Genomic DNA, 16,189 nt, shown 5'->3' on the forward strand with positions numbered 1-16,189 from the left:
CATTCCAAAACATGACTTGGCCATTCCAAAACATTAACTTTATTCTTCTTTAACCATTCTTTGGTAGAACAATTTGTGTACTTAGGGTCGTTGTCTTGCTGTATGACCCACCTTCTCTTGAGATTCAGTTCATGGACAGATGTCCTGACATTTTCCTTTAGAATTTGCTGGTATAATTCAGAATTCATTGTTCCATCAATGATGGCAAGCCGTCCTGGCCCAGATGCAGCAAAACAGGCCCAAACCATGATACTACCACCATGATACTACCACCATTTAAACCAAAAAGTTCTATTTTGCTCTCATCCATCCACAAAACATTTTTCCAATAGCCTTCTGGCTTGTCCAAGTGATTTTTAGCAAACTGCAGATGAACAGCAATGTTCTTTTTGGAGTACAGTGGCTTTCTCCTTGCAACCCTGCCATGCACACCATTGTTGCTCAGTGTCCTCCTGATGGTGGACTCATGAACATTCACATTAGCCAATGTAAGAGAGGCCTTCAGTTGCTTAGAACTTACCTTGAGGTCCTTTGTGACCTCGCCGACTATTACACGCCTTGCTCTTGGAGTGATCTTTGTTGGTTGACCACTCCTGGGGAGGGTAGCAATGGTCTTGAATTTCCTCCGTTTGTACACAATCTGTCTGACTGTGGATTGGTGGAGTCCAAACTCTTTAGAGATGGTTTTGTAACCTTTTCCAGCCTGATGAGCATCAACAACACTTTTACTGAGGTCCTCAGAAATCTCCTTTCTTCGTGCCATGATACACTTCCACAAACATGTGTTATGAAGATCAGACTTTGATAGATCCCTGTTCTTTAAATAAAACAGGGTGCCCACTCACACCTGATTGTCATCCCATTGATTGAAAACACCAGACTCTAATTTCACCTTCAAATTAACTGCTTATCCTAGAGTTCACATACTTTTGCCACTCACAGATATGTAATATTGGATCATTTTCCTTAGTAAATAAATGACCAAGTATAATATTTTTGTCTCATTTGTTTAACTGGTTTCTCTTTATCTACTTTTAGGACTTGTGTCAAAATCTGATGATGTTTTAGGTCAGATTTATACAGAAATATAGAAAATTCTAAAGGGTTCACAAACTTTCAAGCACCACTGTACATTTAATGTTGTGGAACATCAGTGAAACAAGTTAGTTCTTGTATTCACTGATGTTATAGTAGCTATAAACAGACATTCCCTCACCAGCCTCTCCTTTCTCTCTTTCTTTTGAAGTTAATAAGTCAGAAAAGCTTTTCATGTTACTGAGAAACCACAAAGGGTGAACTCATCTATCCTCAAGATGTTGGAAAACTTCTTACAGAAACCTTTACCGTATTAATGATTACACATGTTTTTAATCTGTATAAGTCCCTGCCAGTGAGCTTTTACCACAGAAACAATAATGTAGTGCATTAAGTGTGTGTGCTGTGATATTAAAGGGGGTCTGTGGAATATTTTATACACTGGAAAAGTCCCTGGCAGTAAAAAGTTTTGAGACTTAGTGTATTATTAATAATAATCAGATCTTTGATCTAATGTCATGTAATATAATGTAAATTAGGTTCGTTTGTATCATCTTTACACAGTGATTGCTGTAATTCTATATATAAATGTTTCACTCTGAAGTCTGGATTATTTGGAGCCCCGCTGTTAGATATGTTCCACATCACTGAGTCCTATACGGTAAAGCCTTATAAACCTTTAAACCTTATAAACCTTTAACAAGTCCTCGTCACTCACTCAAATTCATATAATCACATCGTTAATCACCCTGAACCGATAGTAATATCTACCACACTTCAACTTGCTCTAGATTTCCCTCATCTGAGTAAATTAGGATGATGTTATTACACATGGCTGAGCTGGAACACTGTCCTGTTCTGTGTATTAAAATCATTATATAAAACTAAATTCTTGTTTTTCTGGAAGATGTATGTACAAAGCCATGTCTGATTCATGAAAGAATCCAAATCTAATTCATGAATCTGTGACAGATTCACAGGTGAGTCTGGCTCACAAACAAATTCATATTTCATTCATTAAATTAGTCTGTGATTGCTCATACACAACTCTGTATCTGATTCATAACTAACTCTGCGTCTGATTCATAAACAATTCTGCGTCTGATTCATAAACAATTCTGCATCTGATTCATAAACAACTCTGCATCTGATTCATAAACAACTCTGCATCTGATTCATAAACAACTCTGCATCTGATTCGTAAATAACTGTGCATCTGATTCATAAACGACTGTGCATCTGATTCATAAACGACTCTGCGTCTGATTCGTAAACAACTGTGCATCTGATTCATAAACAATTCTGCGTCTGATTCATAAACAACTCTGCATCTGATTCATAAACAACTCTGCATCTGATTCATAAACAACTCTGCATCTGATTCGTAAACAACTGTGCATCTGATTCATAAACAACTGTGCATCTGATTCATAAACGACTCTGCGTCTGATTCGTAAACAACTGTGCATCTGATTCATAAACAACTGTGCATCTGATTCATAAACGACTCTGCGTCTGATTCGTAAACAACTGTGCATCTGATTCATAAACAACTGTGCATCTGATTCATAAACAACTCTGCGTCTGATTCGTAAATAACTCTGATTCATGAACGTGTCTGATATGTCATGATCTGTCAAAACAGGTGCTGTTAACAGTTATTCCATGAAATCGAGTCATGCATGAGCTGATAGCCAACAAGGTGCATAGCATCGAGTTGGCTATAAGCCATATACGACGAGATTGAGTGTAATAACTGTTTTATTCTATCCACATTCACTGGATTTTGAGGAACAGAGCATTTTTATTTTTTGCAAATTCGATAAATAAAAACTTTATACAAAACGTCGGACAAAATAATTCCCACTTAGAATGTAAACAAACCGGTGAAATGAAGGTAGCAATTTGTGAAAAATGCGATAATAATAATTCTTGAAAAATAAAAAAGATACTTCCTTACCATCAAATATTTTAATTCCATATTTTGTTGTTTTTTTAGTTTTTGGGGTTTTGTTTTCAAGTAGAGTTTTTATTTCATCCTCAGTTGCTTTAGCAAAATGCTCCGCCATTTTGTTTTTCTCTACTCATGGTATATGAGCTGATAGCTTAGTAGTAAAGTAGCCAATTAGAGTGAGCAATTTCTCATATCCAGTGAATGTGGATTGATTAATATCTAATGTATGTGAAAAACACCCTAATTTGTGCAGCTGCTGCAAAAATGACACAATAAAAAGTAAGCGGTTTGTGTGTGTGTGTGTGTGTGTGTGTGGGTACATACCACTTTCGGTAGCACAGCTTCCAGTGTCTCTTTAATGGCCTCCCGGAGGCTGTAGGCATCAACAATGGAGGCCAGCCGCAGCAATGCATCCTGGGAAAAAAGCACAAGCAAGTAATGACAAGGTTGGTTAAAGGTTAAAGTATAACAAAGTAGCAGGAGGTATGATACTGATGCTTCTGTGGAAGCCAGACAATGAGGTCATTCCACTATAAGCATCATAATCATTTCTCTAACACACACACTTTCATTTCCATATGTTCATACTTGGCTACCTCCAGCCTTTTGGTGCAGTGTTTTGAAGATCACTGGCCTCTGACCCCTGGCCTTTGGCTCTAATCATCATTAAACCTATCTGTGTAATGAGTCTGATGATCTGATGATTAGAGCAACGGTTCAGACTTTCAGTCAATAGTGAAATGAGTCATTAAATGACAGACATTAAAACACCTGTAAGATTCCAAGTGCTAATGAGACAGCGAGAGAGAACTAAAGTGAGAGATAGACAAGTGGAGGTGTCTATAGACAGACAGATAGACAGACAGATAGATGGACAGATAGATAGTTAGAACATACATTAAAATAAAATGTATAGGTATGGATGGATGGATGAGTAGATGGATCAATGGTAGAAGTTACATGGATAAATGGATGGATGGATGGATGAAGTAAAATTTCAGTGGATTACTAAATATGTAGAGTATGAATGAGTGGATACACTTCTGCTTAAAAACATTAAAATACAGTCAAGCTGGAAAATCTGCACACCCCTTTCACCTTCTCCACATTTTATGTTACAGACTTATTCTACAATAGATTGAGGGTTTTTTTTGTCACAAATTCTACACAAAATAGCCCATAATGACAAAGTGAAAGCAGGTTTTTAGACATTTCTCATCTCATCTCATTATCTCTAGCCGCTTTATCCTGTTCTACAGGGTCGCAGGCAAGCTGGAGCCTATCCCAGCTGACTACGGGCGAAAGGCGGGGTACACCCTGGACAAGTCGCCAGGTCATCACAGGGCTGACACATAGACACAGACAACCATTCACACTCACACCTACGGTCAATTTAGAGTCACCAGTTAACCTAACCTGCATGTCTTTGGACTGTGGGGGAAACCGGAGCACCCGGAGGAAACCCATGCAGACACGGGGAGAACATGCAAACTCCACACAGAAAGGCCCTCGCCGGCCACGGGGCTCAAACCCGGACCTTCTTGCTGTGAGGCGACAGCGCTAACCACTACACCACCGTGCCGCCTTTTTAGACATTTGTGCTAATTTATTAAAAATCAAAATATAAAATATCATATGTACACAAGTGTGCACACTCTTTGATATGACACCCAAAAGTGAGCTGAGGTGTATTTTGTTTCCACTGATATTGCTTGAGATGTTTCTACAACTTAATTGGAGTCCACCTGTGGTAAATTCAATTGATTGGTCATGATTGGGGATTGGCAACACCTGCCTATATAAGGTCCCACAGTTGACAGTGCATGTCAGAGCAAAGGAATTATCTGCAGACCTCAGAAACAGGATTGTATCAAGGCATAGATCTGGAGAAAGGTACAGAAAAATTGCTGCAGCTTTACAGGTCCCAAAGAGCACAGTGGCCACCATCATTCATAAATGGAAGAAGTTTTGAACCATCAAGAATCTTCCTAGACCTGGCTGCCTGGCCAAACTGAGCGATCGGGGAAGATGGGCCTTGGCCAGGGAGGTGAGCAGGAACCCAAGGGTCACTCTGACAGAGCTCCAGCGTATCCTTGTGGAAATGGGAGAACCTTTCTGAAGATCAACCATCCAGGCAGCATTCCACAAATAAGGCCTTTATGGTAGAGTGACCAGACGGAAGCCACTCCTTAGTAAAAGGCACATGACAGCCCACTTGGAGTTTGCCAAAAGGCACCTAGAGGACTCTCAAACCATGAGAAACAAGATTCTCTGGTCTGATGAAACCAAAATTGAACTTTTTGGCCTGAATACCAAGCTGGTCTGGAGGAAACCAGGCACCACTCATCACCTAGCTAATGCCATCCCTATAGTGAAGCAAGGTGGTGGCAGCATCATGATGTGGGGATGTTTTTCAGCAGCGGGAACAGGGCGACTAGTCCTGATAGAGGGAAAGATGAATGCAGCTACAGTGGTGCTTGAAAGTTTGTGAACCCTTTAGAATTTTCTATATTTCTGCATAAATATGACCCAAAACATCATCAGATTTTGACACAAGTCCTAAAAGTAGATAAAGAGAACCCAGTTAAACAAATGAGACAAAAATATTATACTTGGTCATTTATTTATTGAGGAAAAGGATCCAATATTACATATCTGTGAGTGGCAAAAGTATGTGAACCTCTAGGATTAGCAGTTAATTTGAAGGTGAAATTAGAGTCTGGTGTTTTCAATCAATGGGATGACAATCAGGTGTGAGTGGGCACCCTGTTTTATTTAAAGAACAGGGATCTATCAAAGTCTGATCTTCACAACACATGTTTGTGGAAGTGTATCATGGCATGAACAAAGGAGATTTCTGAGGACCTCAGAAAAACCGTTGTTGATGCTCATCAGGCTGGAAAAGCTTACAAAGCCATCTCTAAAGAGTTTGGACTCCACCAATCCACAGTCAGACAGATTGTGTACAAATGGAGGAGATTAAAGACCATTGTTACCCTCCCCAGGAGTGGTCAACCAACAAAGATCACTCCAAGAGCAAGGTGTGTAATAGTCGGCGAGGTCACAAAGGACCCCAGGGTAACTTCTAAGCAACTGAAGGCCTCTCTCACATTGGCTAAGGTTAATATTCATGAGTCCATCATCAGGAGAACACTGAACAACAATGGTGTGCATGGCAGGGTTGCAAGGAGAAAGCCACTGCTCTCCAAAAGAACATTGCTGCTCATCTGCAGTTTGCTAAAGATCATGTGGACAAGCCAGAAGGCTATTAGAAAAATGTTTTGTGGATGGATGAGATCAAAATAGAAATTTTTGGTTTAAATGAGAAGCATTATATTTGGAGAAAGGAAAACACTGCATTCCAGCATAAGAACCTTATCCCATCTGTGAAACATGGTGGTGGTAGTATCATGGTTTGGGCCTGTTTTGCTGCATCTGGGCCAGGACGGCTTGCCATCATTGATGGAACAATAAATTCTGAATTATACCAGTGAATTATAAAGGAAAATGTCAGGACATCTGTCCATGAACTGAATCTCAAGAGAAGATGAGTCATGCAGCAAGACAATGACCCTAAGCACACAAGTCATTCTACCAAAGAATGATTAAAGAAGAATAAAGTTAATGTTTTAAAAATGGCCAAGTCAAAATCCTGACCTTAATCCAATTGAAATGTTGTGGAAGGACCTGAAGCGAGCAGTTCATGTGAGGAAACCCACCAACATCCCAGAGTTGAAGCTGTTCTGTACGGAGGAATGGGCTAAAATTCCTCCAAGCCGGTGTACAGGACTGATCGACAGTTACCGCAAACGTTGAGTTGCAGTTATTGCTGCACAAGAGGGTCACACCAGACACTGAAAGCAAAGGTTCACATACTTTTGCCACTCACAGATATGTAATATTGGATCATTTTTCTCCATAAATAAATGACCAAGTATAATATTTTTGTCTCATTTGTTTAACTGGGTTCTCTTTATCTACTTTTAGGACTTGTGTGAAAATCTGATGATGTTTTTGATCATATTTATGCAGAAATTTATAAAATTCTAAAGGGTTCACAAACTTTCAAGCACCAATGTAAGTACATAGAGATCCTTGAAGAAAACCTGCTCCAGAGCACTCTGGACCTCAAACTGAGGTGAAGGTTTACCTTCCAACATGACAATGACCCAAAGCACACAGCCAAGAGAACAAAGGAGTGGCTTTGGAGAAAGTCTGTGAATGTCCTTGAGTGGCCCAGCCAGAACCCAGACCTGAATCCAATTGAACATCTGTGGAAGGACCTGAAAATGGCTGTGTACCGATGCTCCCCATCCAACCTGACGGAGCTTGCAAGGATATGCCAAGAGGAATGGGCAAAAATGTCTAGAAACAAGTGTGCCAAGCTTGTAACTTCTTTGCTGCCGAAGGTGCATCAACCAAGTATTAGGCTAAGGGTGTGTACAGATATGTAACCCCTAAATAACCTATTTTTGTCAGTAAAATAAAATTGCATATTTTCTAAAAACCTGTTTTCACTTCGTAATTACTGGTGATTATGTTGTAGATGTTTGAGGCAAAAATTGAACTTAGTCTGTTGTAGAATAAGTCTGTAACATAAAAAAAAACGTGGAGAAGATGAAAGGGGTGTGCAGACTTTCCAGCTTGACTATATGTTGATGGATGGATGGATGGATGGATGGATGGATGGATGGATGGATGGATGGACGGACGGACGATCAGATGGCTGGATGAGCAGATGGATGGATGAGCAGATACTTCATGGCAGCTTGTGGGCATGATGTAAATCTAACACTAACAGTGAAGAGCTCTCCCTCTGACCAGTGGTCTGGTACACCGCTTCCAGTTATCTATCTAAGTTTGGGGAGATGTTGTGGATTTGGCAACTGCTGAATGAACTAGTGACATGAGATTACTGAAACTTGTTGAGAAACAAGGCTCTTCAAGTGAGATCTGGCAATATTTTGCTTTTAGGACAAGTGATAGTGGAGATTTGGAGTCTCCTTCTACACCTGTGGACAAATGGTGCCTCAAGTCATGTGTGGCGAAAGGAGACAATATGTCTAACCTGATGAAACATCTGATACACATACATCCTAATTTGTACAAAGAATTCCAGGAACAGAAGGTGGCATGATGATCACAGAAATAAATTGAAAATAAGTTGTCTAAATTACAGGTACCAAACATTGTCCATGGTTCGCTTATTCACAATATTTCTCATCCTGAGTCTAGCTAATAGATTTGCCTGCTTGTACCATAAGTTTAGCTGATCTAATGTTACACAGGGCAAACTGACAGCAAACCACTGTGATGATCGCACTAAGGCTACTGTGACAGCTAGGGTATGGCCAAGTGTAGGTTTGTGAATGGAGGGCGGGGCCAGGGAAGGTGAGTGGCAAAGTTAGTACACCTGTTGTCAATTAACATTGTATGTGTCTGTTGAAGTGATGACAGAGGAAAGAAAAGGAGGGAGAGAGCAAAGAGAAGGGATCTCTCTCCCGACCAAAGCATATGTCTGTGTGTTGTGTGCTTGTGCGTAAATGATAGAGATCATGTAAAGCTGAAAAGCAGAGTGAAGAAAGTCAGAATAAAGCCTGTGTTGACACCAGTTCCCGCCTGTCCATGCTTCAGTATTCCACCCACACCAGGGTCATACTACAGTGGTGCTGAAAGCCAGGATACTGAAGGTAACCACCCCATGGAGCCCTCCCCACTTAAAAATCTGATTCATGCCCTCACTGCCACCCAACAGAGCCAGCACCTAGCGCTGATTGCCCTCTGAAAGGAACAGGAACAATGTTTTGAAGCCTTGCTGCTGGCCTAGCAGGAAGCTCGCCAGGCATTCCGGCACCTGCTCATGTCAGCAGGATCATCGACTGCCACCTCAGCGAACCCACCCCATGTCATGCTAACAAAGATGGGGCCACACAATGATCCGGAGGCGTTCATCATGCTCTTCAAGCAAGCAGCCGAAGTGTGGGGGTGACTGATTGAGCATCGCATGGCCTGCTTACTACCACTGCTGACTGGAGAGGTGCAGGTCGCTGGACAAAAGCTCCCCGCTGACAGTCGGCTTGTCTACGCCAACTTGAAGTGAGCCATCCTGCAGCGTGTCGGCCACTCCCCAGAACAACACAGCCAGTGCTTTTGCACACTGACATTTGAGGAAGTCAGCCGGCCATTCGCATTCAGAAAACAGCTCTGAGACACCTGCCGACGGTGGTTGAGGGCGGACAACCGCAACGCAGAGGGAATCATCAACAGGGTGACACTGGAGCAATTTATTGCATGTCTGCCAAAGGGAACAACGGAATGGGTCCAGTGCCACCGCCTGGCACCACTGGATCAAGCCATCATGTTGGTGGAGGACCATGTGGTGGCAGTTCCTGCGGCAGGCAGACATTCTACTTCTTCTTCTTCTCCTTCCTCCTCTCTCACCGCTCCCTGTCCTTGCCCTGTTCCCCCACCATGGAGGCTCACTGCACCTGTGGTGTCTCCCTCCCTTCTCCCCCTTCTGTGTCTGTGTCTTCTCCCCCCAGGTGAGTGACTCCCATATCGCTGGTGCAGAAGTGAAGCCTGGGCCGATATGCTAGTGCTGTGGGGAACCTGGGCATCTTCAGGGCTAGTGCTTTGCAATGGAGGTGGGAGCTGTGGTCCAGATCCCTGATGCACCACCCTTGATCAGGCTGGAGTGTATTACATACCAGTGAGTATTCAAGGGGATACATATCATGCGTTGGTGGATTCCAGCTGTAATCAGACCTCAAGCCACCAAAGCATGGGGATGTTCACAAATATCCACTAGTATCCATCCACATTCTATTTTGGGGAGAAAAGCATAGTGTAAAGGCAGTGGTTAACCCACGTCTCACCCACCCACTGATTCTAGGAAACAATTGGCCAGGGTTAAGAGGTTTAATGGAGCATGTAGTAGTGGGCAGGTCCTGCAGTAACACATCATGGGGGAATCCTGGTGTAGCATTGACTGGGGAAGCTGTCTCAGAGCTGTCTACGTCAGCAACACGCCAGGGCAGTACAAGGAGTAGGGAGCAGCCTGCCCCTCCTCCCTCTCTCAGGTATTCCCTTGAGGAGTTCCCATTAGAACAGATGTGAGACAAGACTCTGTGTCATGCATTTGACCAAGTGAGAGCAATCGATAGTCAACCCCTCCAGCCAAATGTGACACCCTCCTGCCCATACTTCACAATTTTTAAAGATAGGCTGTCTCAAGTGGCACAGGACACTCAAACCAGTGAACAGATAACCCAGTTGTTAATCCCAAAGAGCTGTAGGGAACTCATATTCCACGTGGCTCAATTTAATCCGATGGTCGGACATTTAGGTTAGGATAAAGCGCTAGCCTGAATACTGGCCCAGTTCTATTGGCCAGGGATTTGCGGGGATGTCCGCTGGTGGTGTGTGGCATGCTGCAAATGCCAACTAGTAAATCCAGCGGCCACTCCAAAAGTGCCTTTGCGCCCTCTCCCTTTAATCAAGACCCCCTTCGAGAGAATTGGCTTGGATCTCATCAGGCCATTAGATTGGTCATCACAGGACTATCACTTTATTTTAGTCCTGGAGGACTATGCAATGCAATATCTGGAAGCGGTGCCTCTCCGCAATATTTCAGCATGCAGTATTGCAGAGGCACTCTCCCGCGTTATCTCCCGAGTCGGGATTTCCCAAAGAAATCCTGACTGACCAAGGCACTATGTTTCTATCATGCACAGTTCGCAAGCTGTATGGGTCATTGGGACTTAAATCCATCCACACCGATGTCTATCACCCACAAACAGATGGCTTGGCAGAACAGTTCAATCAAACACTTAAAAATTTAATTCGGAAGTTTTTCAGCAAAGATGTACGTAACTGGGATAAATGGCTTGAGCCCCTGTTATTCACTGTACGAGAGGTCTCACAAGCCTCCTTTTCCCCATTTTAATTATTATATGGGCGTAAGCCTTGTAGCATTTTGGAACTGCTGTGAGAAAATTGGAAGGAAAGATCTTTGACTAGTAAAAACAAAATTCAGTATGTTCTCAACCTGTATGCAAAGCTCCACACCCTCACTCACTTAACCTAAGAGAATTTACGGCAGGCACAAGAACGTCAAGCCCAGCTGTAGAACAGGGGCGTGTGCCTTAGAGAATTCACACTGGGAGATAAAGTATTCATATTATGACTGACCAAGGCACTATGTTTCACTATGTTCACTTCAAGCTCCAAATTGATTGCCAAGTGGTCATGTGGCAAACCGGGGATGTCAACTATGAGGTGAGGCAAACAGATAGGGGCGGGGCACTACAAATATACCACCTCAACCTGTTAAAACATTGGAATGAGGGGGTCACTGTGGCATTGGCGTCGGTACTTCTGGAGAAGGCAGAGCTGGGGCTAGAAGTAAAAACAAAAGTAACCACTCAAACCACTCTGGTCCCCTGTGGAGACCACCTCTCACCGGCCCAACTCACGGAGGTTGCCAGGTTGCAAATATAATTTTCCGATGTGTTCTCACCCCTTTCCGGCTGCACTCACCTGATAGAACACCATATTGAAATGCCCCCAGGGGTGGTGGTGTGTAGCCGCCCATATCGCTTGCCCAAATACAAAAAAAGGTAACCACTTGAGATGAACTCAAGGCCATGCTCGAAATGGGCATAATCGAGGAGTCCCACAGTGACTGGAGCAGACCGGTGGTCCTGGTCCCCAAGACCGGCGGGTTGGTCTGGTTCTGTGTGGACTATAGGAAAGTCAGTGCGGTGTCTAAATTCGACACATACCTAATGCCTCACATTGATGAGTTGTTCGATTGATTCGGTGCTGCTCGCTTTTATTCAACACTGGATTTGACAAAGGGATATTTTGGCAGATACAATACAATACAATTCCTCCCTCAAGGGTTTTTCAGAAATTAATTTACAAAAATAAATTAAACAATATATAATAATTGTAAAAGCATATTAATATAAATATTTGAATATTAAATATAAGTATTAAATGTCATTGTTCCTTAAAAATTCTTTAACACTCCTTTTGAAAGCACAGATGGTATTGGAGTCTCTAACTGTGTTAGTTTAAGAGTTCCACAATTTGGGTCCATGGAAGAAGAAGGAGCATTGGGCTGTCTTTGTGTGATACCATGGTGTATTGATGTTGTCATTTCCTCTTGTGTTGTAAATGTGTGTATCAGATCTCTTGGCTAATTTATGACAGAGGTAATCAGACGCCATTTGATTTAAGCATTTGTACATCATGGTAACATCATGAAGTTGTAGAAGTTGCTCAATTGATAACCACTTTAGTTCCAAGCGTCGGTTTGTGAATGGAGGGTGGGGCCAGGGAAGGTGAGTGGCAAAGTCAGTACACCTGTTGTCAGTTAATGTTGTGTGTGTTTTGCAGTGACAACGGAGGACAGAAAAGGAGGGAGAGAGCGAAGAGAGGGGATCTCTCTCCCAACCAGAGCACATGTCTGCATGTTGTTTGCGTGTGTGTGAGTGATAGGGATCACATAAAACTGAAAAGCAGAGTGAAAGACAGTCAAAATAAAGTGTGTTGACACCAGTACCCGTCTGCCCATGCTTCAGTATTCCACCCACTCCGGTGTCATACTACAGCTACTGTTTTTCTTCTTAGGCTATGTCCACATTAATACATTGCAGCTTTAAAACACATCGCATTTGCTACATTTACATCTGGCGTCCATGCTACTCCGGGGTTTTTGAGGCCCTAAAACTAGGCTATTCAAGACTTTTGGAAATGCTGCTGGACCCGTTTTAGTTTGAAAACTCCAGGGTCGTGTTTTAGTGTAGACAGGTGAAAATGGAGACGTTTGGAAACAATGATGCAGACCCCCACGTTCACTTCTGCATTGGGTCAGTCACAACCCTAATGTGTCACGCTCCTATCATGTAACCCTTTCCCGGAAGAAAATGAATGACATCAGCTGTTGATACTGGCATGCACATGCCCAGTGTACAACCCCGATTCCAAAAAAGTTGGGACAAAGTACAAATTGTAAATAAAAACGGAATGCAATGATGTGGAAGTTTCAAAATTCCATATTTTATTCAGAATAGAACATAGATGACATATCAAAGGTTTAAACTGAGAAAATTTATCATTTAAAGAGAAAAATTAGGTGATTTTAAATTTCATAACAACAACACATCTCAAAAAAGTTGGGACAAGGCCATGTTTACCATTGTGAGACATCCCCTTTTCTCTTTACAACAGTCTGTAAACGTCTGGGGACTGAGGAGACAAGTTGCTCAAGTTTAGGGATAGGAATGTTAACCCATTCTTGTCTAATGTAGGATTCTAGTTGCTCAACTGTCTTAGGTCTTTTTTGTCGTATCTTCTGTTTTATGATGCGCCAAATGTTTTCTATGGGTGAAAGATCTGGACTGCAGGCTGGCCAGTTCAGTACCCGGACCCTTCTTCTACACAGCCATGATGCTGTAATTGATGCAGTATGTGGTTTGGCATTGTCATGTTGGAAAATGCAAGGTCTTCCCTGAAAGAGACGTCGTCTGGATGGGAGCATATGTTGCTCTAGAACCTGGATATACCTTTCAGCATTGATGGTGTCTTTCCAGATGTGTAAGCTGCCCATGCCACACACACTAATGCAACCCCGTACCATCAGAGATGAAGGCTTCTGAACTGAGCGCTGATAACAACTTGGGTCGTCCTTCTCCTCTTTAGTCCGAATGACACAGCGTCCCTGATTTCCATAAAAAACTTCAAATTTTGATTCGTCTGACCACAGAACAGTTTTCCACTTTGCCACAGTCCATTTTAAATGAGCCTTGGCCCAGAGAAGACGTCTGCGCTTCTGGATCATGTTTAGATACGGCTTCTTCTTTGAACTATAGAGTTTTAGCTGGTAACGGCGGATGGCACGGTGAATTGTGTTCACAGATAATGTTCTCTGGAAATATTCCTGAGCCCATTTTGTGATTTCCAATACAGAAGCATGCCTGTATGTGATGCAGTGCCGTCTAAGGGCCCGAAGATCACGGGCACCCAGTATGGTTTTCCGGCCTTGACCCTTACGCACAGAGATTCTTCCAGATTCTCTGAATCTTTTGATGATGATATGCACTGTAGATGATGATATGTTCAAACTCTTTGCAATTTTATACTGTCGAACTCCTTTCTGATATTGCTCCACTATTTGTCGGCGCAGAATTAGGGGGATTGGTGATCCTCTTCCCATCTTTACTTCTGAGAGCCGCTGCCACTCCAAGATGCTCTTTTTATACCCAGTCATGTTAATGACCTATTGCCAATTGACCTAATGAGTTGCAGTTTGGTCCTCCAGCTGTTCCTTTTTTGTACCTTTAATTTTTCCAGCCTCTTATTGCCCCTGTCCCAACTTTTTTGAGATGTGTTGCTGTCATGAAATTTCAAATGAGCCAATATTTGGCATGAAATTTCAAAATGTCTCACTTTCGACATTTGATATGTTGTCTATGTTCTATTGTGAATACAATATCAGTTTTTGAGATTTGTAAATTATTGCATTCCATTTTTATTTACAATTTGTACTTTGTCCCAACTTTTTTGGAATCGGGGTTGTACATGTGATATGCTTTTTCAGGTGTGTTAGTATGGATTTTTGATACAGAATTAAAACACTCATCTGGACAGAGATGGTTTTCATTTTAAAACTAAAAAGTATTTGTGTGGATGTAGCCTTAGCCTACTTAGCAGTCTACTCCTAATGAATTAATGAATGAAAGAATAACAAGGATATAGAAATAACCTCAGTCAGATGTTTGTAAAATTAGCTACTTATAAATCCTTCTTCCTACACCTATCTCCCACAGGCAGAAAGAAGCAGGAAATCACTGTTTTCACTCATTTAATGTAGTGTTTCAACAATGCAACTTTTACTGTTTATGAATTTCATCAGTTTGTAGGCTTGATTATTTATTGATTGATGTCTTGCATTGGTGCCGAGCTAGTACCGTTACTGTTCTAACATGCCAGGTACCATACTGCAGAGATAGTAAAAAATTTGGTCACACACACACACACACACACAAGCACAAGCAAAAAAAAAAAAAAATCCCTCAAGGACAATTCCAACTGACTTAAGGGTTTCTGGGAAGCCGCAAGGTAAACAGTGTCAATCTTGAATGAGAACCAACCAAACAAACAACTGCCTTTTTGGAAATAGACTCCACTCCCTCAGAGTCCTTATAATTAAAAATTGTAAAAGAAAGGAGGAAGTGATTAAATATGTAAATACACAAATCAGTACTTTAATAAAAATGCAATAATAGTAACAATATTTTTGGCATGATGAAAAATTATCAAAATAAATCATACATTCTTTAAGCTCTGATGTGCTGGAAAACGCATTTTAACACTCAATGAAATGAAGTGAGCGAGAGTGAGGGGATCACACACACACACACACACACACACACACACACACACACACACACACAGGAAGGAACTGTCATGAACGATGACAGACAAAAGTGATGAAAACTGATCCTAATGTCTCAGGTGGCAGCTTCGTGTGTGTGTGTGTGTGTGTGTGTGTGTGTGTGTGTTAAATATTCATTGCATGCCTATCCTTCAAATGTCACAGCACTCAGTTTGATTGCTATTCTTATCTGAGGTGTTGGTTAATTAGACTCCTGAAAATGAAGAGAGAGCGAGAGAGAGAGAGACAGGATGGTGTGATGAAGTGGAATTACTGTTATCACACTGAAGTTGATTATTTTTCTATCACAACATATCCCCAAGTGTTGTATTCTGTTTATACCACACCAATTTACCAACTATTACAATTTTTAAATTTTGTTAAAGAATAACACATCATACTTTTTATCCATTTATAGTTACATTTCATGAAACAAGTTAGTTCCTATTCTCACTTATATTATAGCAGCTATAAACAGTTGTTCCCTCACCAGGCTCCCTTTCTCTCTCTCTTTAAATTAATTCTTTTTTTTTTTAAATGCAGGTTGTCATGTTATCAAGCAACCGCAAAATGTAAACTAACAATATATATTTTGGCACTACCAAAAAGCAGAGTTCCCAATTAGTGTAAAATGTTTTTGTAAGTGGTGGCCAGAGTTGTCACTGATTATTCATGTTACGGGCAGAACCATCAGCCCAGGAAGCTGTATGTATGTATGTATGTATTTGTTATGCTACAGGCACTCGTTGCTGTGTTTA

General features: G+C 41.7%; 1 protein-coding gene across 7 annotated transcripts in view; it reads right to left on the bottom strand.

Annotated features, from left to right (window-relative positions):
* The window catches only part of LOC132900991 (cGMP-dependent 3',5'-cyclic phosphodiesterase), a 542,454-nt gene that overhangs the window by 161,891 nt on the left and 364,374 nt on the right, over positions 1-16,189 (bottom strand). For all 7 annotated transcript variants that reach the window (XM_060943407.1, XM_060943409.1, XM_060943411.1 and 4 more), the window contains one exon: positions 3,314-3,403. In XM_060943407.1, coding sequence (XP_060799390.1) covers positions 3,314-3,403 — 90 coding nt within the window. The remainder of the gene's footprint in view (positions 1-3,313; positions 3,404-16,189) is intronic.

The sequence above is a fragment of the Neoarius graeffei genome, chromosome 16 (genome assembly GCF_027579695.1).
Source record: "Neoarius graeffei isolate fNeoGra1 chromosome 16, fNeoGra1.pri, whole genome shotgun sequence".
In the NCBI taxonomy this organism is placed as follows: Eukaryota; Metazoa; Chordata; class Actinopteri; order Siluriformes; family Ariidae; genus Neoarius; species Neoarius graeffei.